Source organism: Hyla sarda, chromosome 1 (assembly GCF_029499605.1).
Source record: "Hyla sarda isolate aHylSar1 chromosome 1, aHylSar1.hap1, whole genome shotgun sequence".
NCBI classification, from domain to species: domain Eukaryota; kingdom Metazoa; phylum Chordata; class Amphibia; order Anura; family Hylidae; genus Hyla; species Hyla sarda.
The window spans coordinates 299,551,015-299,572,270 of NC_079189.1; the positions used below are offsets into that span (position 1 = coordinate 299,551,015).

Consider the following 21,256-nt stretch of genomic DNA (forward strand, 5'->3'; position numbering starts at 1 on the left):
GTCTCAGCGTGGAGCCTCTGAGCGCTACCTAGAGGCGTTCACACTGAGACCCAGCTTCCCGTGAGCCAGACCCCGGAATGCAGTGACCTGTACTGAGCGGTGAGTACACATACACCTCTTTTGTACCATATGTTTATTTATTTGTTTAACTTTAATGTTTATTGTTATTTGTAAAATGGGAAAAGACGGTAACTTACATTTATTAAAACTCGGGGCCTACTGGGAGTTGTAGTTTTGTACCATATAGAGAAACACATGTTGGTGCAGCAAGCCCCAACCTGTGATTCTTCTACTGTAGCAAAACTACAATACCCAGCATGTCCTTTCTGTCACAGCATGCTGGAAGTTTTAGTTTTGTACCATAAAGAGAGACACATGTTAGGTCTGTGTGTCCTCTAGGGGTTAAACCATTTGCCTGTGCCTATTAATTTTTCTATGGTCCTTGGCTAATGCAGTCCTTGGCTAGTAATGGCTTGGGCCAAAACGAGTGGTTTGTGACTTTTTATCCCAAAAAGTCACAATGATAAATTCCTGACCACTGCATCTGCAAAGACAGATTTGACTGTCAACAGTGATTTCTTAAAAATCTGCTAAGCAGCAAAAAAGGTTGCATGCAACGTGCATGCATTTTATTGCACCGAACTATCGCAGAAAATGTCTAAATCCCTAAATGTCTAAATCCCTTGATAAATTTCCCCCAGTATATTTATTGTGTGGGTCAATACAATTAAAATGATGGTCGTGTTAGGCTGGGTTCACATATGTCCGGTGTCCAGCAAAGGGGAACTCAGCCTAAATCTTGACGCAACTGATTCCACTACTAATGATAACAGGCATTAGTTGTCATCAGTTGTTTAGCATCCGGCGTCCATTGTTTCTGGACGGCGGCTGCTTGCTGAGTTCCCCTGTCTGGTGCCGTCTGGCAAGTCTAACCATCCAAATTGAGACATCAGATGATTGTGAACTTTCCCATTCAAATAAATGGAATCAGTTTTAGCATCAGTTTCCCTCCGGTGCTTTTTAGCAAGCAACGGAGGAAAGAGATGACTGAGGCCGGACATATGTGGACGAGCCCTAACAGATGTAGAAGATTACAGTGGAGCTCATCAAGAAACACAAAAGTATCCCAGTCGGCTCTACTACAAAAAAATGATTTGATATGCTTAAAAATACCAAATCCTCCAACACAGATGTGTGCAACCATGGAAACAAACGAACAAGAAAACAACACAAGTTGGCTTAGGTTAACAGATGCAGTAATAGCAATGGGGGGGGGGGGGGACATATGGGACATGCATTGACAATTCTAGAGGACATTGTATTTTAACCCCTTAAGGACAATGGACGTACTCCTACGCCCCCGTTTCCGAGTCCTTAAGGACCGAGGACGTAGGAGTACGTCCTGTCCTTTCCCGGCCCCCTGCCGCTAGCCGGAGGGGAGCCAGTGCCCGATGCCTGCTGAAATCGTTCAGCAGGCATCGCGGCATATCGCCCAGGGGGGTCATTATGCCCCCCCATGTCGGCGATGGCCGCAGATCGCTGGACAATTCAGTCCAGCGATCTGCGGCGATTCCGGGTCAATCGGGTCTCCAGTGACCCGGTGACCCGGAATTACTGGCTGATCGGGGCCGTCAGAGACGGCCCCGAACAGCCAGAGCCAACAGGGGTTAGGTGGCACTGGTGCCACCTCACGATCGCCCTGATTCGTCGGCCGGATTACCGGCCGACGAATCAGGGCGCCTGCTGCGGGTGTCACTCCCGCACCCGCTCCGCCCCTCTTCCGGAGGACGTGAGCGGGTGCGGGACGTGCACCCCTGGTGCTGGGGACCCCGATCCCCGGCGTTAATGTTGGGATCGGGGCCCCAGGAGCGACGACGGCGGCGGCAGCGGGACTGACCTGTGCGGCGATCAAGCAGCAGCAGGAGGTGAGTGACAGCCTCCTGCTGTTGCTTAGCAACAGCTCCCAGCATGCAAAAAGGGCATGCTGGGAGCTGTAGTTATGCAACAGGAGGAGGCAGACCACCACAACTCCCAGCATGCACTTATGGGGATGCTGGGACTTATGGTTTTGCAACAGCTGGAGGCACATTCTTTCTATGGAAAAATGTACCTTCAGCTGTTGTGTAACTACAACTCCCAGCTTGCACAAACAGCTTAAGTGCATGCTGGGAGTTGTAGTGGTGCATCTGGTGGTTGCATAACTACAACTCCCAGCATGCCCGTTGGCTGTCGGTGACTGCTGAGAGTTGTAGTTTTGCAACAGCTGAAGGCACACTGAGTTAAGTAGCAAACCAGTGTGTCTCCAGCTGTTGCATAACTACAATCCCCAGCATCCCCAGCCAAAGTAGTATGCCTCCCGCTGTTGCATAACTACAACACCCAGCATGCCCTTCCGCTGTCCGTACATGCTGGGGGTTGTAGCTTTTGCAACAGCTGAAGGCACACTGGTTGCAAAAGACTGAGTTTGTTGCCAAACTCGGTGTTTCACAACCTGTGTGTCTCCAGCTGTTGCAAAACTCAAGCTGCCAGCGAGAAACTACTGTGAACCCCCCGCCGGTGTGACTGTACCCTAAAAACACTACACTAACACACAATAAAATAAAAAGTAAAAAAACACTACATATACACATACCCCTACAATAAAAATGAAAAACGTCTGGTACGCCACCGTTTCCAAAACGGAGCCTCCAGCTGTTGCAAAACTACAACTCCCAACATGCACTGATAGACCGTACATGCTGGGAGTTGTAGTTTTGCAACAGCTGGATGTTCCCCCCCCCCCCCCCCCCAATGTGAATGTACAGGGTACACTCACATGGGCGGAGGATTACAGTAAGTATCCGGCTGCAAGTTTGAGCTGAGGCAAATTTTCTGCCGCTGCTCAAACTGCCAGCGAGAAACTACTGTGAACCCCCACCCGTGTGACTGTACCCTAAAAACACTACACTACCACAAAAAATAAAATAAAAAGTAAAAAAACACTACATATACACATACCCCTACACAGCCCCCCTCCCCTCCCCAATAAAAATGAAAAACGTCTGGTACGCCACTGTTTCCAAAACGGAGCCTCCAGCTGTTGCAAAACAACTACTCCCAGTATTGCCAGATAGCCACTGACTGTCCAGGCATGCTGGGACTTTTACAACAGCTGGAGGCACCCTATTTGGGAATCACTGGCGTAGAATACCCCTATGTCCACCCCTATGCAATCCCTAATTTAGGCCTCAAATGCGCATGGCGCTCTCACTTTGGAGCCCTGTCGTATTTCAAGGCAACAGTTTAGGGTCACATATGGGGTATCGCCGTACTCGGGAGAAATTGTGTTACAAATTATGGGGGGTATTTTCTGCTATTACCCTTTTTAAAAATCTAAAATTTTTGGGAAACCAACATTTTAGGTAAAAATTTTTTTTTTTTTTTTTACATATGCAAAAGTTGTGAATCACCTGTGGGGTATTAAGGTTCACATTACCCCTTGTTACGTTCCCCGAGGGGTCTAGTTTCCAAAATGGTATGCCATGTGTTTTTTTTTGCTGTCCTGGCACCATAGGGGCTTCCTAAATGCGGCATGCCCCCAGAGCAAAATTTGCTTTCAAAAAGCCAAATGTGACTCCTTCTCTTCTGAGACCTGTAGTGCGCCAGCAGAGCACTTCTCACCCCCATATGGGGTGTTTTCTGAAGCGGGAGAAATTGGGCTTCAAATTTTGGGGGGTATTTTCTGCTATTACCCTTTTTAAAAATGTAAAAATTTTGGGAAACCAAGCATTTTAGGTAAGAATTTTTTTTTTTTTTAACAGATGCAAAAGTCGTGAAACACCTGTAGGGTATTAAGGTTCACTTTACCCCTTTTTACGTTCCCCGAGGGGTCTGGTTTCCAAAATGGTATGCCATGTGGTTTTTTTTTGCGGTTCTGGCACCATAGGGGCTTCCTAAATGCGGCATGCCCCCAGAGCAAAATTTGCTTTCAAAAAGCCAAATGTGACTCCTTCTCTTCTGAGACCTGTAGTGCGCCAGCAGAGCACTTTTCACCCCCATATGGGGTGTTTTCTGAATCGGGAGAAATTGGGCTTCAAATTTTGGGGGCTATTTTCTGCTATTATCCTTTTTAAAAATGTAACATTTTTGGGAAACCAAGCATTTTAGGTAAAACATTTTTTTTATTTTTTACATATGCAAAAGTCGTGAATCACCTGTGGGGTATTAAGGTTCACTTTACCCCTTGTTATGTTCCCCGAGGGGTCTAGTTTCCAAAATGGTATGCCATGTGTTTTTTTTTGCTGTCCTGGCACCATAGGGGCTTCCTAAAGGTGACATGCCCCCCAAAAACCATTTGTCGCTCCTTCCCTTCTGAGCCCTCTACTGCGCCCGCCGAACAATTAACATAGACATATGAGGTATGTGCTTACTCGAGAGAAATTGGGCTACAAATACAAGTAAAAATTTTCTCCTTTTTACCCCTTGCAAAAATTAAAAAATTGGGTTTACAAGAACATGCGAGTGTAAAAAATGAAGATTGTGAATTTTCTCCTTCACATTTCTGCTATTCCTGTGAAACACCTAAAGGGTTAATACACTTATTGAATGTCATTTTGAATACTTTGGGGGGTGTAGTTTTTATAATGGGGTAATTTATGGGGTATTTCTAATATGAAGACCCTTCAAATCCACTTCAAACCTGAACTGGTCCATGAAAAATAGGGAGTTTGAAAATTTTGTGAAAAATTTCCAAATTGCTGCTGAACTTTGAAGCCCTCTGGTGTCTTCCAAAAGTAAAAACTCATAAATTTTATGATGCAAACATAAAGTAGACATATTGTATATGTGAACCCAAAAATGTTTTATTTTGAATATCCATTTTCCTTACAATCAGAGAGCTTCAAAGTTAGAAAAATGCAAAATTTTCATTTTTTTCATCAAATTTTGGGATTTTTCACCAAGAAAGGATGCAAGTTACCATAAAATTTTACCACTAAGTTAAAGTAGAATATGTCACGAAAAAACAATCTCGGAATCAGAATGATAACTAAAAGCATTCCAGAGTTATTAATGTTTAAAGTGACAGTGGTCAGAATTGCAAAAAACGCTCTGGTCCTTAAGGTGTAAAATGGCCTGGTCCTTAAGGGGTTAAAGCATATTTAACAAATATTGGGGGAGATTTATCAAAGATGTCTATTTCCCGCATCAATATAGACCAACCTACAAAGCGTAAGGCTGGTCTATTGTGTGCCTAATTTATCAAAAGTCGCACGGCTCTTGATAAATCCGGCACACGGTTTAGACTTTATTTAAACCGGCTTCAGTATAGTCTGACATTTCAGCGTACTTTCGGCCGATGCGACTTTTCGCCAAAAAGTTGCAGTTGATAAATTCAGCACCAATGCATTTTCCCTTCTAAAATAGACTAGAATGCATCATGTTCTAAAAATCCTCTAAAGCACAAGTCGCGAAAAAGTTACACGTATTTAGACTGCGACTTTTTGATTGACAATTTTAGACGGGGAAAAAACTGTCTAAATTCTTTGATAAATAATCCCCATGGGTTTTAGTTGATCTGACTTGGATATTTCTTTGATAGCTCCATATTTACATAGCTTTTTTTTTATTATTGTACTACTTTTTACAAATGTCAAACGTTTTTTTAAAAAGATAAATATCACTAAAATTGTTCTATTCTGACCACGTTAACTTTTTTCCTATATAGGGCTAATTTTTGGCGCCATGATCTGTAGTTTTTATCGGTACTACTTTTCTTTTGATGTGATGGGATTTTTATCACTTTTTATACAGCTGTTTCTGATATATGATCAAAAATCAGCAATTCTGACATTTTAGGGTATGTTAACACTACGGAATGTCCGTACGGAGAATCTATCATAATATGCCGGTGCTTGGACTGCATAGCAAAGGGCTATCTCATAGACTCACACAAAGAATGAACGTGCAGACGCAGAAAATGGAATTTCCATTCTGGAAACATCTGGCACGGAAATTCCGCCACGTGCACAGAGCAGCAGAATCCTGTAGCAGTCCTCCTAATAGAAGTCACTAAGGTTCCATTCACACGGGCAGAATTTCTGCACCAATTCCGCTTCTGCCTCCTTGGGTGGTTTCTGGCTTGTGCAGATTTTGTGTGGAATTGGTTTGGAAATGTGGCGGACTTTGTGCAGAAATTCAGAAATGTTGAATCCCACAGAAGTCTATTGGGCTTCCATTTGAGGTGAAATTCAAGCGGAAATTCAGAAGTGTGAATGGGAGTGCGTAATCCCATAGTAGTCTATTGGCTTTTATTTGAGGAGAAATTCCGCATGCGGAAATTCTGCTGTGTGAATAGACCCTTTCTGTCTATGAAGCGAGCGATCCATGCAAAGTCCGCCATTAACCCTTTAGATGCCTTAATCATAGACTGTTAACACTGCAGGGCGTAAAAGTATGCTATGGTGCATTAAGTACCAGATGGCCATGACATACATTTATGCTCTGTGTCGTCTAGGGGTTAAAGAAGAACTCCATACTTTAAAAAAGAGAACAACTCAAAACTGCACATAATGTGAACTGATCCCAACCCACTTAGGAGTCTAGACGGCTCATCTGGGTGAACTTCAGCACCTGCTGCCTGATTAACTGCAGTGATGAGACTCCACCCCTCTCTCTAATGGAGGCAGCATTAGGGAATAATTTTTCTTTTACTCTGTCAAGGGTCTGTTATTTTTGTGTTTATGCTTTTCTGTATCAAATATGTGAGTTTTTATACTGTATATCCAATCTGTTTTATTAAACATTTTATTTCAGGAGATATTTAATATGGTGAACTTAATGTTTAGGGGTACCAATATTGTTGACCACATAAGTAAATTTTGTCAAGAAATAAATGTCGTTCAGCATATATAAGCTATGTCATCAGAAAACTAAATAAGTTATGAAACGCAGAATGTGGCAACCCAAACACTTTCCCTTTTCCTGTAATTGTGCAAAAGTAGCAAAGTTACATACATGCTGCACTGTATTGTGTGCTTAAAGGGATACTCTGGCCCTAAGACATCTTATCCCCTATCCAAAGGATAGGGGATAAGATGTCTGATAGCGGAGGTCCCACTGCTGGGGACCCCCTCAATCTCTCATGCAGCACCCACCTGTCTCAGCTGCACGGAGTAACGATAGCTCCGTGTCTGAATTTACACGACCACGGGGCCAGAGTATCGTGACATTACGACTCAGCCCCCTTGTGACGTCACACCCCGCCCCCTCAATGCAAGCCTATGGGAGGGGGCATCAAGTCACAAGGGGGCAGAGTCGAGATGTCACTATACTCTGGCCCCATGGTCGTGAGTCTTCAGACACGGAGCTATCGTCGCCCCGTGCAGCTGAGACAGGTGGGTGCTGCATGACAGATTGTGGGGGGACCCCTGCGATTGGACATCTTATCTCCTATCCTTTGGATAGGGGATCAGATGTCTTATGGCCGGAGTACCCCTTTAAATGCCAGACACTATGCTCTCTATGGGATCTCTTGAGCACCATTCTTGTCTGGCACATAAGTGATCTGGCCATATTGTTATTTTCTTTACTCTTCCCCTGTGATGGAGCAGAACAATGAATCTTAAAAAAGGACACAAGCAAGAAAGGAACAGGAACCAGCGCTGAAATATCTTCAGATCTTCAGTCTGACGGGGGTCATGTGACCTGAAACGCCTTACTGCCATCTCCGCGTGTCGGTATGTGTGTTAATCCTTTCCTGTGTTTTAACCTCCAATAAATCTGAAGATATTTCAGCGCTGGTTCCTGTTCTTTTCTTGCTTGTTTCCTGTGGAGATTACCGTGCGCTGGGGATAAGTGATGCTGACATCTCTGCTGTCCTTAGCATGTTATCACGGGCATATCCTCTAAACCGGACAATTTTCAATGTTCCTATTAAAATTTTATTTAAATTCATTGGTGTTATTCTGTATATTACTTTTCCCTTCCCTCTTCTAAATGCTCTAAATAAGGGCTTTTCAATTTTTTACTGGAGCCTCACCAGAAAGATCAGGGCAACACCTGGGCCTCACCATCTGTGGTGGAAATCGAAGTCAAAATATAAATTATTGGTCGATTTACCATTTATTTACCTCCTGAATTCTGTATAATGAATCAGTTATGTTGCTGTATTAGATATTGCTGCAGATATAGAAAGGACTGTGCCGCTCATAATCAGTTCTGTGAATATTACCTCCCTAGCTGTGCCTCAACAGCAACTAGGGGCCGCCTTACTGGTGCTGCCCACTTTACAACTTAAAAAGCAATGCTTTAAACAATGCTTTATTAACCTACTAATAACAGTCATTTGCTTGCTGTGTAGGGGCTAAAACAGGGTCGTGCTGAAGCTTTGAGACCCAACCTCAAAAAAGGATCGAGAAGAAAATAGTATGATCAGGTGAGCAAATTTTCACTTCCACAAAGGCTTAAACACTTCCCGGGAGAGGTTGAATGTATGACCTTTGATTTTTATAGATACACTTGTACACATGAGATTCTCCCCTGATATGTTGTGCTTTCTATGTTAGCTTCCCTCCAAGGACTCTCTTTTTCTGTCCATACTTTGAGCTGATGTGTACCTCACTCTTCCTCCCTGCTGTTATCTTTAATACCAAGAAAGCAGAAAGTCAATTTCATCGATTTTTCTCTGAGCAGCAGCTAAATGATTGACAAATTATAATGAATATTATTTATAAAGTTGCTTCATTTTACATTCAGGAAACAAATCAACAATAAAAAATTCAATTCAATGGTGTCTATAGCCTTTAAGTCTAAAGGGCACCCCCAGTAGGAATTTTATTCTTTGACCAGTTAGCCACCTCCACAATATATATTGCAGTTGTCACGATGCCGGCTGGCAGGTAGTGGATCCTCTGTGCCAGAGAGGGATTGGCGTGGACCGTGCTAGTGGACCGGTTCTAAGCCACTACTGGTTTTCACCAGAGCCCGCCGCAAAGCGGGATGGTCTTGCTGCGGCGGTAGTGACCAGGTCGTATCCACTAGCAACGGCTCACCTCTCTGGCTGCTGAAGATAGGCGCGGTACAAGGGAGTAGGCAAAAGCAAGGTCGGACGTAGCAGAAGGTCGGGGCAGGCAGCAAGGATCGTAGTCAGGGGCAACGGCAGAAGGTCTGGAAACACAGGCAAGGAACACACAAGGAACGCTTTCACTGGCACTAAGGCAACAAGATCCGGCAAGGGAGTGCAGGGGAAGTGAGGTGATATAGGGAAGTGCACAGGTGAACACACTAATTGGGACCACTGCGCCAATCAGCGGCGCAGTGGCCCTTTAAATCGCAGAGACCCGGCGCGCGCGCGCCCTAGGGAGCGGGGCCGCGCGCGCCGGGACAGAACAGACGGAGAGCGAGTCAGGTAGGGGAGCCGGGGTGCGCATCGCGAGCGGGCGCTACCCGCATCGCGAATCGCATCCCGGCTGGCAGCGGAATCGCAGCGCCCCGGGTCAGAGGACGTGACCGGAGCGCTGCCGCGGGGAGAGTGAAGCGAGCGCTCCGGGGAGGAGCGGGGACCCGGAGCGCTCGGCGTAACAGCAGTGTAGTCCATTTTATAGCCATTCTTTAATTAGATTAGTCATCTGCTTTGTTTCTGCCTGGCCCTGGTCCACTTGACTCGATGAAACTTACTGGCTCAGATTTATCAAACTGTGTGAGAGAAATTTTTTTGTTATTTAGCCACAGCAACCAATCACAGCTCAGCTAATGAGCTGTGGTAAAGTGAAAGCTGAGCTGTGATTGGTTGCTGTGGGAAAATCACTCAATTTTTTCTCTCACACAGTTTGATAAATCTGGGCCACTGTGTGTTATGTGTATAGTGGATGTCACTTTCTCTATTCAATGAGAACCCAAATCTATTCTTCCACTGGAATGTATATAGAGAGTGCACACATAACCCACAGTAAGGTGCAGCTAGTCTGAGCTCCTGTCATGTGGCCCAGAATAGACCCGAAACAGAGCTGAAAAACAAATCTAACTTCTGATTCAATATATGTCCTATTTGTACATTTAGGGTACGTTCACACATAAAGGATCTGCTGCATATTTTTGATGCATTTTTGCTTCCATTAAAGTTAATGGGTAGCAAAATCAGCTGCACAAAATATGCAGCAGATCCTGTACGTGTGAACGGAAGGAAATTTTGTATTTGAGGGCTAGTCTATTCAAATGGGATATCAGGGTTGATTTTCCACCTTGTCTACACACAATAGGGTCTAAACATACTATTAAGACAGTAATGGCTCTAATGGAGCTAGTTTTTTTTCAGTAAATGAATACCATAGATTTGGTAATTTTGTTAGTATCCTTTGCAGACAACATTCGATTGTGCTTAGTGTATTTAATGCCTGTATTTCTGTTTGCTTCCAGGATAAAAGGATTATCTCTCCCATGGAGAAGGCAGGATGCTTCACTAGGTTCCTCTATGCCCCTATGGATAGCCTCCTCCGCTTCCCTTTACCCTACTCCTTATAAATACTCACAGATGTTGAGAAACCCAGATACAAAAAAAAATCTGAAGTGCTATAACAAAATAAAAATTATTTCCAGTTATCTGCTTATTCATTATGGTATATATATATATATATATATATATATATATATGTGTGTGTGGTTATCTTCTCACCTGCCATCTATATTCATTCACCTACAAGATGAATGTGATTATGTTTCATTTACAGTCTGAATGGATACAAATGTGAAATTTGTCATCATAGAGAACCTGTTACTAGTTTCATGGAACCACAGGCAGCATGAAACACTGGGAGGCTTCCTTTATCACAACAATATATGATTCATTCAGAATGGCTGAGCTGTTTCAGAGGAATCATAGTGATAACTTTGGCCAGAAATGGGACTCTGAGTTATTGGAATGCTCCCATCATGATAAATCTCTCCATATTCGGGTATAGGGAGATCTGTCAATCAGGGTCATTGTGATAAGGAAGCCTAAGCGTCAGTGTCATGTAATGAACCCGGGCACCAGGAAGAAGGCCGGGCCAGAGCCCTTTACATGACATTGACGCTCGGCCTATCATCTGCTGAGGTGGTACATTGCTCAGTGCCGTGTGACTTGTCCGGCCTCAAAACCAGGAAGCAGACTGGGGCGCAAGGACTGGAGACCAACATCGGCGGCATCGAGAGTGCGGCAGAAGGTAAGCTTTAAAGTTTATTATTTTAATAGTGGTAGCCCAGGCATATGGGATAAATAAAAAAACGTTTGCTGGTGTACCCCTTTAAGTGATCAATGGAGAAAGATAGGATTAGCATTGATGCATCATCAGTGACCCGTGCTTTTTCTCATAGATAGAGCCAGATTATGTAAACATGAATCCTTTCCATTTTCAATTTTGTATCTTTTACATAAACAAACAGCATGAATGATACATCAGAGAAGCCACATGTGTGTTTATACTGAGGGATTAAATTGTCAGGTATGATAGAAAGGAAGTAATCTCTTTTATAATGTTATTCAGATAAATGCTGTTTTGTGTGTATAGTACACAGTTGTTCAGAATGTATAAATACTGTATATAAGTAGTGGCATATGAATGAGATGCTCTTTACACATTATTTGATTTTAGTTATAAAAGATCATGAAGGAATTCTATGTTAACGATTTCTATTATAATTTTGTCATTAATCTCTGCCCAAAATACATAATGCCAATGCATCTTCTTAAAGCAATAATCCACTTTGGGCAATCCATGTTTGTTTAAAAAAAAACCTTCCCCATGTTAAGCTGATATCAAGGCTCCTGCTGCCGAAACCCCCACTGATCATAAACTGTCTTCAAGTTCCCTGCAGCACCATTGGCCAATGGCTTTCTGTAGTCACTTCTTGGCCAATAACTGATTTCATTGTTTTTCATTAACTCAGAATTCCTGTGATTAGTTTTTGTTTAATACAAAACCTTTCAACTTAAGTCTGGAAAGATCTACCATATAATATTCTTCTATTAACATATTGTTAAGATGTGGAATCCTTGAGGGTAAAAAGAGAGGTAAACACTAAAAAAAAAAAAATATTTCTGGGGTAATCTAAAGACCTGAAGATACAAAGATTAATGTAAAGTATAGGGGGAAAGGTTTTGCATCACTTGTATTTTATACCTTTAGGGTAGGTTCACCCATGCTGTATTTTACTGCATATATGCTGCTGCATATTTTCCTACTCATTAAAGTCAATGATTAGCAAAAAAAAAAAAAAACTGCAGAAAATACACAGCAAGATACTGCAAGAAGAAGACTCAACCCAACTCCTGGATTGGTTTACCCTTCTCTCCATTTTTGTGGACTTGTCTGCAGCCACGCTAGCAAAACGCTTAGAATTTGCAGTGGGTACACAACAACGTCATGATCATAACATCACCTATAAATGGGGCTTCCCTGTATAATGGCACCAAAATTGTGGCCTCCACTCCTTACAATCTCCTTCAGGAACCTTTGCACTGACCTGCCGTCGGGTCAAATCCCATGAATCATCACCCTTGCCAGTTGTCTTCAGAGTGGACAACAGTCACTAACAAGAAACATAAGACAGTTTGAATACCTCTGGGCTATCACGGGACTTTTCAGTTACCAAGTGCCTTGTAGTGTTCCGTATGTATGTTCCTTTTTGTGCCTTATTATTGCTGGAATAGCTTATGACGTCTGTATGTTGGACATTCTCCGATATACTCTGCTTTGGGCATACCCCAAATGCCCTATGTGTTGCTATTTTAACTTATTTAGCTTTTTGTGGTCTATCTTGACTATCATTGGTGTCTGTCACATGGTCAAATTAACCACTTGTCGTTTTCCACTTATGTTGCTGCCTTTTCCTACGGCCCACCTTGTATTACCAACCCAGTGCAATTGCTGTCTGCTTACAGTACTGTTATGGCGCTCTGATCTCTCTCAATTGCAAAGACTGAACACCCCATTTAACCCATTTAACCTGTCTATGGCTTGGACCAAAGACAGGAACCTCAATGCTGACATACTCTGTTTGCAGGAGACGTGTTACGCTGCTGGTTGGCAAGCGCCAGCATACTATGTGTCCCAGCTCTTACGTGCATCAGGAGACTTGCTCTGTGCCATGTCTTTGCTGTGCACCCTGACCTTCCTTCTCTGGTCTCTCTCCAGCAGCTTCTGCCATTGCGGCAGTTTCAATTCTGCTCTCTAGGGGCTGCGCACGAGCACTGGCTGAGACTTGTAAGGCCAGTGTGCGCTTTCTATTCGATTACCCTCCAATCACTGGCAGGCACCACCTTTAAGAGAGCATGCCTCCTTTCCTGTGGTGCCTGAGCAATATTGTAGGTTTCTGCAGCCATTGTCTCTGTCTGCTGTGTTCCAGTGTTCCTGTCTGTTGTGTTCCAGTCTGCTGTGTATCAGTGTTCCTGTCTTCTGCACCTGACTTAGCAGGGTTCTGCTGTTGTAACAGCACCAGCACAGCACCAGCCCTGCTAAGTCACCTGGCCTCATCTGCTGCATCTGATTCTTCCTCAGTTTGCCCCTCAAAAAAAGATGCACCTTCATACAGAGGATGCCCAGCTACAACACAAATCTTTCTTTATGTTTACCATGCTCCAGCACCTTGCAATAAATGATATGTTGTACTGGCGATCACCTAACCCAGTCATAGAGGCAGACAGCCGGTATCTGGTTTTGCTCTGCAATCTGAATAATGTGCATTATATTATCATAGGATTAGATTTTTGATTTGATTTAGTTTTTGCGTTTCGTGCCGCAGAGGTCAGCCTTCTTCAACTCAGAGCGGTAGTTGTGGGAGACTTTAACCACATTTTATGGCCCTCAGTAGACTCTACCTTTTGCACTACCTCTGGGTAACCCACCGCTATTTTTCCTACTTTCTGACAGTTTAATCTTTATGACGTGGCAAATTTAACACCCAACTGAGGCTGGCTTTACCTTTTTTCCCACCTCTATAAAATTTATACCCGCATAGACTATTTTCTTCTTTGTCCACACCAGTAACTGTAGCTGTGTATCCACGATTATGGTTTTGTACTCGAGGCCCTCTGTGAGGGTTTTTACAGGAGGTGCCATCTCAAAGTAGTTCTCTGTCACCAATGGCACCAGACAGGGCTGTCCACTTTCTCCCCTTATCTTTGCATTTGTGATAAAGCCACTTGCACAGCACATCAGTACCCCTCAGGAGATCGAGGGTATCCTTAGGCTTCTTTCACACTACAAAATTCTCCGTTTTTAAACATCCACATGAAGTTCCGTCTGAAAACCAGCTGAAAACGTCAGTAACAAAATCCTATACGTCCGTTAGAAAATCCCATTACGTCTATGGGATTTTTTAATAGCCATTTGAACCTGTTATAGTTAACGGGAGAAATAGTTCATGAACTATTTCTCCCGTTACTATTTTCCGTCACAAAATAACATCCGTTATCAATAAAGGACTATAACGGGATCAAACGGCTATTAGAAAATCCCATAGACTATAATGGGATTTTCTAACGGACGTATAGGATTTTGTTACTGCCGTTTTCAGCTGGTTTTCAGACGGAACTTCATACGGATGTTTAAAAACTGAGAATTTTGTAGTGTGAAAGAAGCCTAATTGGTCCTTCTGAATACCACGTTGCTCTCTTCATAGACGATGTGCTTCTCTCTGTTGCTAACCCTCTCAGATCTCTTTCATCAAACATGGCCATGGACTCTCAGATCTCTTCCATCAAACACAATCAATTTAGCAACGTTAGTTATAACAAATTTAACTCCTAAAGGAGGAATTTCCATGGCATGCAACTCACCACAACCTACTTTACCCTCCCTGTAGTTGACCCTCCAAGAGCATTGGGAACAGGATTTAGGACTATCAATATCTCCCTTACAATGGACTACTGTCTTCACCCTGCTATCTAAGCTATCTCATTGCTTGAATCAGCTGGAGTCCTTCTGCAAGCTTCTATACCACTTGTACTTCACGCCCGTATGTTTACCAAGCATTTACCCTAGGTGTGTTGGCGTTGCAATGTACAGATTGGCTCTCTTGTATATTTAATAGGTTTGTCCAGCTGTGCAGCAGTTGTGGGGGGACATCCATTTCCTCCTAACCAGGATGTTAGAGCATCCAGTGGCATGGGGTCCAAAGGTGGCCCTGCTCTTGATTTCTTGAGGCTTCAATCTCTTTCATTCACAAGTCTTACCATTGTTTTTACACCTTCTCTTGGAGGTTGCAAGGTAGTGGTAATCTGTAGACCTACCTTTAGTTGATTAAATTGTAGCATCTCTCTGCCACGTGTGTGTTACTGCTAGATAGGATAGGCATACCCAAATGATCTTTACACGCCACATGACATGCGATCACTTTTATGACAAATTGCAGGACTCTACCTTAAAGGGGTACTCCACTGGCCAGCATTCAGAACTAAATGTTTCAAATACTGTTTTCGAGCTGCAGGGGTCGGCCACACCCCTCATGATGTTGTGACCACGCCCCCTCAATGCAAGTCTATGGGAGAGGGCGTGACCCATGCAGCGCGAAATGAGCGTTCAGAACATTTAGTTCCGAACGCTGGCCAGTGGAGTACCCCTTTAAGATAGGGGCTAAGACATACCATTGATATCGCTCCTGTATTAGGATGATGGGGCCCTGTGACTGTTACTGTTGTTGTTGTTCTGTAGTTACTTTCTTTCCAGGGACCTGCATGTCCTCGAGTCTTCCACATTCTTTCTACTTCAGAAAAAGTCAATAAAAGATATTTGAATTAAAAAATCTGGCACAATTATCGACTGTCTAGTCTAAGTACAACTGTACATGAATACAGCAAAAGGTGACACCAGTATATAGATAAAACAATTGAATATCAGACTCACCTTTCCTTAGAATGACCCCTGCACAGGTCACAAAGCATACTTATAAACATCTCTGTGTACAAAGAATAGGGTCTGGAGATATTCATTGTGTCTATGTCCATGGGGTTTGGAACATGTCACTAAATGCTGTTAAAAACAGCTCAGGCAAGATAGCAGCCACCATAATAATCTACTAAAACTAAAATAATATTACCAAAAATTAAAAAAAATAATAATATATTTTAGTATCGGTCTGTAGTCAGTAAAAAATATGAAAATCTAGGTGACACAGTTGCTTTAAATCTGTTTATATTATGGTCTTGAGAGTCCAGTGGGATCATAAGCCCAGAGTGTGCATTGATTTAAATGAACGTAATACAGGTTATTTTTTACCACACAACTAGTTATCTTCTCCTGTCGAAAACATGCACAACGCAAAACAGAGCCAGACATCACTAAACAATAATACCATCTTTTACTTCAAATTTCTACTTATTAGGAATATAAAACTATAGTTATTGTGCTTGTTGCAGGGGGCATCATTATTACCAGTCACCAAAGTGTCATGTACATAGGAACTTTTAGAAATTAATTTTATTTCATTTATTTAAAATTATTTATTCTTAAATTAGTTGTAATTTTATCTATTTGTTTTAAAGTTTTCTGTTTACATTGTGAGGACTGTTCACCCAGCATTCACTTGACACAAGTTATGTGTCTAAATCACGTTCTTTTGGCATATGTTTGGCTGGTATGGATCCTGTTTTTTTTGTCAAATGTATGCTCAAATCCGATGCAGAGGATCCTGAAGAGGACGCGCCGGAGCCCTGAGGACAGGGGAGTGACCATCACCAGAGCTCACAGGGCATCGTAAATGGCTATCCGGTGGCAGCTGAAGCAGTCTGTGCTGCTGGATAGCCGTTTATGCAATGGCCCGACATAAAAAAGCATCGTATGTTGATGCTGCCTTCAACATGCGATGGCCTCTGAGCCTATGTCGGGCCATCGTAGGTCAAGGGGTCATTGTATTTACACATTACCAGTAAGTATTACAAATTACAGGAGACAGTGAGTGAAATAAGTATTGAACATGTCGGCCTTTTCCTTACTAAATATATCTCCAAAGATTCTATTGACATGAAATTTTCGCCAGATGTTGGTTGCAACCCTAGTAATCCATACAGTCATGGCCGTAAATGTTGGCACCCCTGAAAATTTTCAAGAAACAAGTATTTCTCACAGAAAAGGATTTCAGTAACACATGTTTTGCTATACACATGTTTATTCCTTTTGTGTGTATTGGAACTAAAACAAAAAAGGTGGGAAAAAAGCTAATTGGACATAATGTCACACCAAACTCCAAAAATGGTCTGGACAAAATTATTGGCACCCCTAACTTAATATTTGGTTGCACACCCTTTGGAAAAAATAACTGAAATCAGTCGCTTCCTATAACCATCAATAAGCTTCTTACACCTCTCAGCCGGAATGTTGGACCACTCTTCCTTTGCAAACTGCTCCAGGTCTCTCTTATTGGAATGGCGCCTTTTCCCAACAGCAATTTTAAGATCTCTCCTCAGGTATTTAATGGGATTTAGATCTGGACTCATTGCTGGCCACTTCAGAACTCTCCAGCGCTTTGTTGCCATCCATTTCTGGGTGCTTTTAATTTATGTTTGGGGTCATTGTCCTGCTGGAAGACCCAAAATCTCGTACGCAAACCCAGCTTTCTGACACTGGTCTGTACAGTGCAACCCAAAATTCGTTTATAATCCTCAGATTTCATGATGCCTTGCACACATTCAAGGCACCCAGTGCCAGAGGCAGCAAAACAACCCCAAAACATCATTGAACCTCCACCATATTTCACTGTAGGTACTGTGTTCTTTTCTTTGTAGGCCTCATTCCGTTTTTGGTAAACAGTAGAAGGATGTGCTTTACCAAAAAGCTCTATCTTGTTCACATCTATCCACAAGACGTTTTCTCAGAAGGATTTTGGCTTACTCAAGTTCATTTTGGCAAAATGTAGTCTTGCTTTTATATGTCTCTGTGTCAGCAGTGGGGTCCTCCTGGGTCTCCTGCCATAGCGTTTCATTTCATTTAAATGTCGACGGATAGTTTGCGCTGATACTGATGCTCCCTGAGCCTGCAGGACAGCTTGAATATCTTTGGAACTTGTTTGGGGCTGCTTAGCCACCATCCGGACTATCCTGCGTTTGACACCTTTCATCAAATTTTCTCTTCCATCCATGCCCAGGGAGATTAGCTACAGTGCCATGGGTTGCAAATTTCTTGAAAATGTTGCACACTGGGGACAAAGGCAAATCTAGATCTCTGGAGATGGACTTGTAACCTTGAGATTGTTGAGATTTTTCCACAATTTTGGTTCTCAAGTCCTCAGACAGTTCTCTTCTCCTCTTTCTGTTGTCCATGCTTAGTGTGGCACACACAGACACACAATGCAAACACTAAGTGAACTTCTCTCCTTTTTATCTGCTTTCAGGTGTGATTTTTATATTGCCCACACCTGTTACTTTCCCCAGGTGAGTTTAAAGGAGCATCACATGCTTGAAGCAATCTTATTTTTCCACAATTTTGAAAGGGTGCCAATAATTTTGTCCAGCCCATTTTTGGAGTTTGGTGTGACATTATGGCCAATTTGCTTTTTTTCCTCCCTTTTTTGGTTTAGTTCCAATACACACAAAGGGAATAAACACGTGTATAGCAAAACATGTGTTACTGCAATCCTTTTCTGAGAGAAATACTTAATTTTCTTGAAAAATTTCAGGGGTGCCAACATTTACAGCCATGACTGTACATGCAAATAAACCAAGACAAATACTCTCATAAATAACTTTGTGTATAATAATGTAAGATGACACAGGGAAAAATAATTTAACACATGAAGAATGAGACGTACAAAAGGGCGAGGAAAGCCAAGACAACAGCTGAAACCTGTCAGTTTATTAAAAAGCAATCCACTCCCTTGTCAATGGAAATTACTATCAGCTGGTTCAGTCCCAACTGATGGCTACAAAAAGGTCTCATTTCCAAGGTGTAACGCAAGACACATCTCATAATGGGAAAAAGCAATTAGTTGTCTCAAGACCTTCACAACCTAATTGTTGTAAAACCTAAGAATAGCGTTGGTTACAGGCACATTTCTAAGCTTTTGAATGTTCCAGCCTACCTATATGAAATGCATTTAATATTCTATTAATATATAAATCTCTGTTGATGATTTCCACATCTTCTGGTCCCTTTAGGACTATCATATGATATGAGGACTATTCATTACTCATTGTGCCCAGAACCTAATATTGACATATCTCCAGGATTGTTGGTGACTCCAATAGTCACTTGTGCAAGGATATTCATATCATAGCTTTCCTTTATCTGGAACACAAAGTAAGTTCAATGCTCTAGCTTTGTACCTAATTAGCCTGGCCAAGGTAGAGTAACATATTAGCACCCACCCGCACATGGGCAAATTTTCTGCCTACCCATCCCTATAAGGATACACCATTGATTGAGGCACTTTTGTTGTTTTTAACTTATCTTTTCTTGTGTTAAATATGAGTATACTTGGGAAGAATTGTACACTTTGGGCACTCCCTAGCAAAGCCACTTTTGGCAAGAGAAAAGACTCAAAAATACACAATAATGACAGAAAATAATATTTTTATTATAGTCAATTTGTATGTTACAACAACAGTATTTGTTGCCAATAAAGAACTTGTGGGTCTATGCACTCAGAAGGGTTAACCTGTCTTGCATTGGGTAATAGATTCTAATTATACAATGCTTACAAAACCTCCCACCTTTTAATCTATTGAGACTGCCCCTGGGATGACTGTCATGCTTTATATTAAATAACACGTAATATATATTTCAAGTTATCTCTGGTAAAGTCAATGGGTTAATAGAAAACGTGAGCTTCAGGAAGAGAGGTGATGTGTGTGTAAACAATAAACATTAACAAATCCGGTGGAGGAAGAATTAGAATGACGTTGTTTTAATAATACTTGTGGAGATGAGGTATAAAAGGAAGATTCAACACCTCAGCTCAGAAAAGAGGGATCCACTGGACCTGAACCATGTTGAACGGTCGGCTTCCACTCATCTATGTCTCCGTGTCCCTATTAATGCTGCTTGTATGCAGTGAGGAGACCATTGGAGTTAGATCAGTAGAAATCTCTGACAACAATAGCCAGGAAGAAAAGGAGCTGGTAAGATTTAATTCCATCTGTATATATACTCAAGAAGCTTTCATGAAATTTTGCTTTATGCCTCTAGATGTCCTCTTGGTAATCTTTTTCCATTTCAGTTGATCTTGTAATGTTGTTTCCCATTCATAATTGTCATTATTTTGTTGATTTTACACCACATCATTATCCATATGATTATCATAATTTAGAGACTACATTTAACTTAATTCTACCTCTATGTCATACAGGGACAGGAGGTGATATTTTGTTTGCTTGATTATGGAGTGCCCAGTACTAGAAAAAGCTACTTCTTTTTTCCAGATCCATTGCTTCTCTTTACCATGGGCTGTGGCTGGTATTGCAGATCAGACCCATTAACTTAAATAAAGATGGCTTTATTACAATACACAGCCAATAAAAAATTGTACATTTGCAGGAAAAGTTCTTCCAATACCATTATAGTTATAGGCAGACTTTTTTTTTATAATGTTGCTGGGGCTACAAAGAACATACCAAACAGGTTTACTTACTAGGCCCACTCCTCCAATGCGGCCATATTCATGACCATCCAGTCTTCAACGTGTTTATCTCCTTTACTGGTTTTCTTGACATTCCATGTGGACAGAAAATACCCACTAAGGTCACTTTCTGTCTGCATCAAACATCACTGGAACTAGTAAAGAAGAGTACCACAGTGGAGACTGGGTGCGGGCTGTGTAATATACATTTGCTATGCTTTCTACAGCTCCAACAACCTATAAAAAAAACACTGACTGTCTGGACAAGCCCTTTAATCCTGTAGAACCACTAGTTATGAGAATAAAATACAATGACCAAATTCTCTCCAAATACAATGACTACATTCTCCCCAATGTGGAGCTTGGAGAGTTATTGGCGAGAATGTAGTCATTGTATTTGGAGAGAATTTGGTCATTGTATTTTATAATTTGGAGAGTTATCTGTATGCATGGGAAAGTAATAAGAAGTTAAATTAGGTATTGTGCGCAGTTAGCCGATAAAGAGTGCTTTCAAAAGATCTTTTTTTAAAACTTCATGGTTATGTTAGATTAACTCTTCAGAGTGGTGACAAAGGTGACTTTAGTGCTGTCACTGCTGTCATTGAGCCCCCTGAGAGTCCCCTCCATGGTGTACAGCTGCCTTTATTTTTATAATTTTTTACTTTTCTACCTTGATATTGCTCTGTATTTTCTG

At 42.1% G+C, this 21,256-nt stretch overlaps 2 protein-coding genes across 5 annotated transcripts in view; both read left to right on the top strand.

Annotated features, from left to right (window-relative positions):
- Positions 1-10,575, top strand: part of LOC130269112 (survival motor neuron protein-like) — an 86,501-nt gene extending 75,926 nt beyond the window's left edge. For all 4 annotated transcript variants that reach the window (XM_056518079.1, XM_056518080.1, XM_056518081.1 and 1 more), the window contains 2 exons: positions 8,339-8,413; positions 10,393-10,575. In XM_056518079.1, coding sequence (XP_056374054.1) covers positions 8,339-8,404 — 66 coding nt within the window. In that variant the 3' untranslated portion in view covers positions 8,405-8,413; positions 10,393-10,575. The remainder of the gene's footprint in view (positions 1-8,338; positions 8,414-10,392) is intronic.
- Positions 10,576-19,906: 9,331 nt separating this feature from the next.
- The window catches only part of LOC130305878 (cocaine- and amphetamine-regulated transcript protein-like), a 32,182-nt gene continuing 30,832 nt past the window's right edge, over positions 19,907-21,256 (top strand). The window contains exon 1 of the mRNA XM_056552040.1: positions 19,907-20,065. Within this exon, the coding sequence (XP_056408015.1) occupies positions 19,934-20,065 (132 nt within the window). The 5' untranslated portion in view covers positions 19,907-19,933. The remainder of the gene's footprint in view (positions 20,066-21,256) is intronic.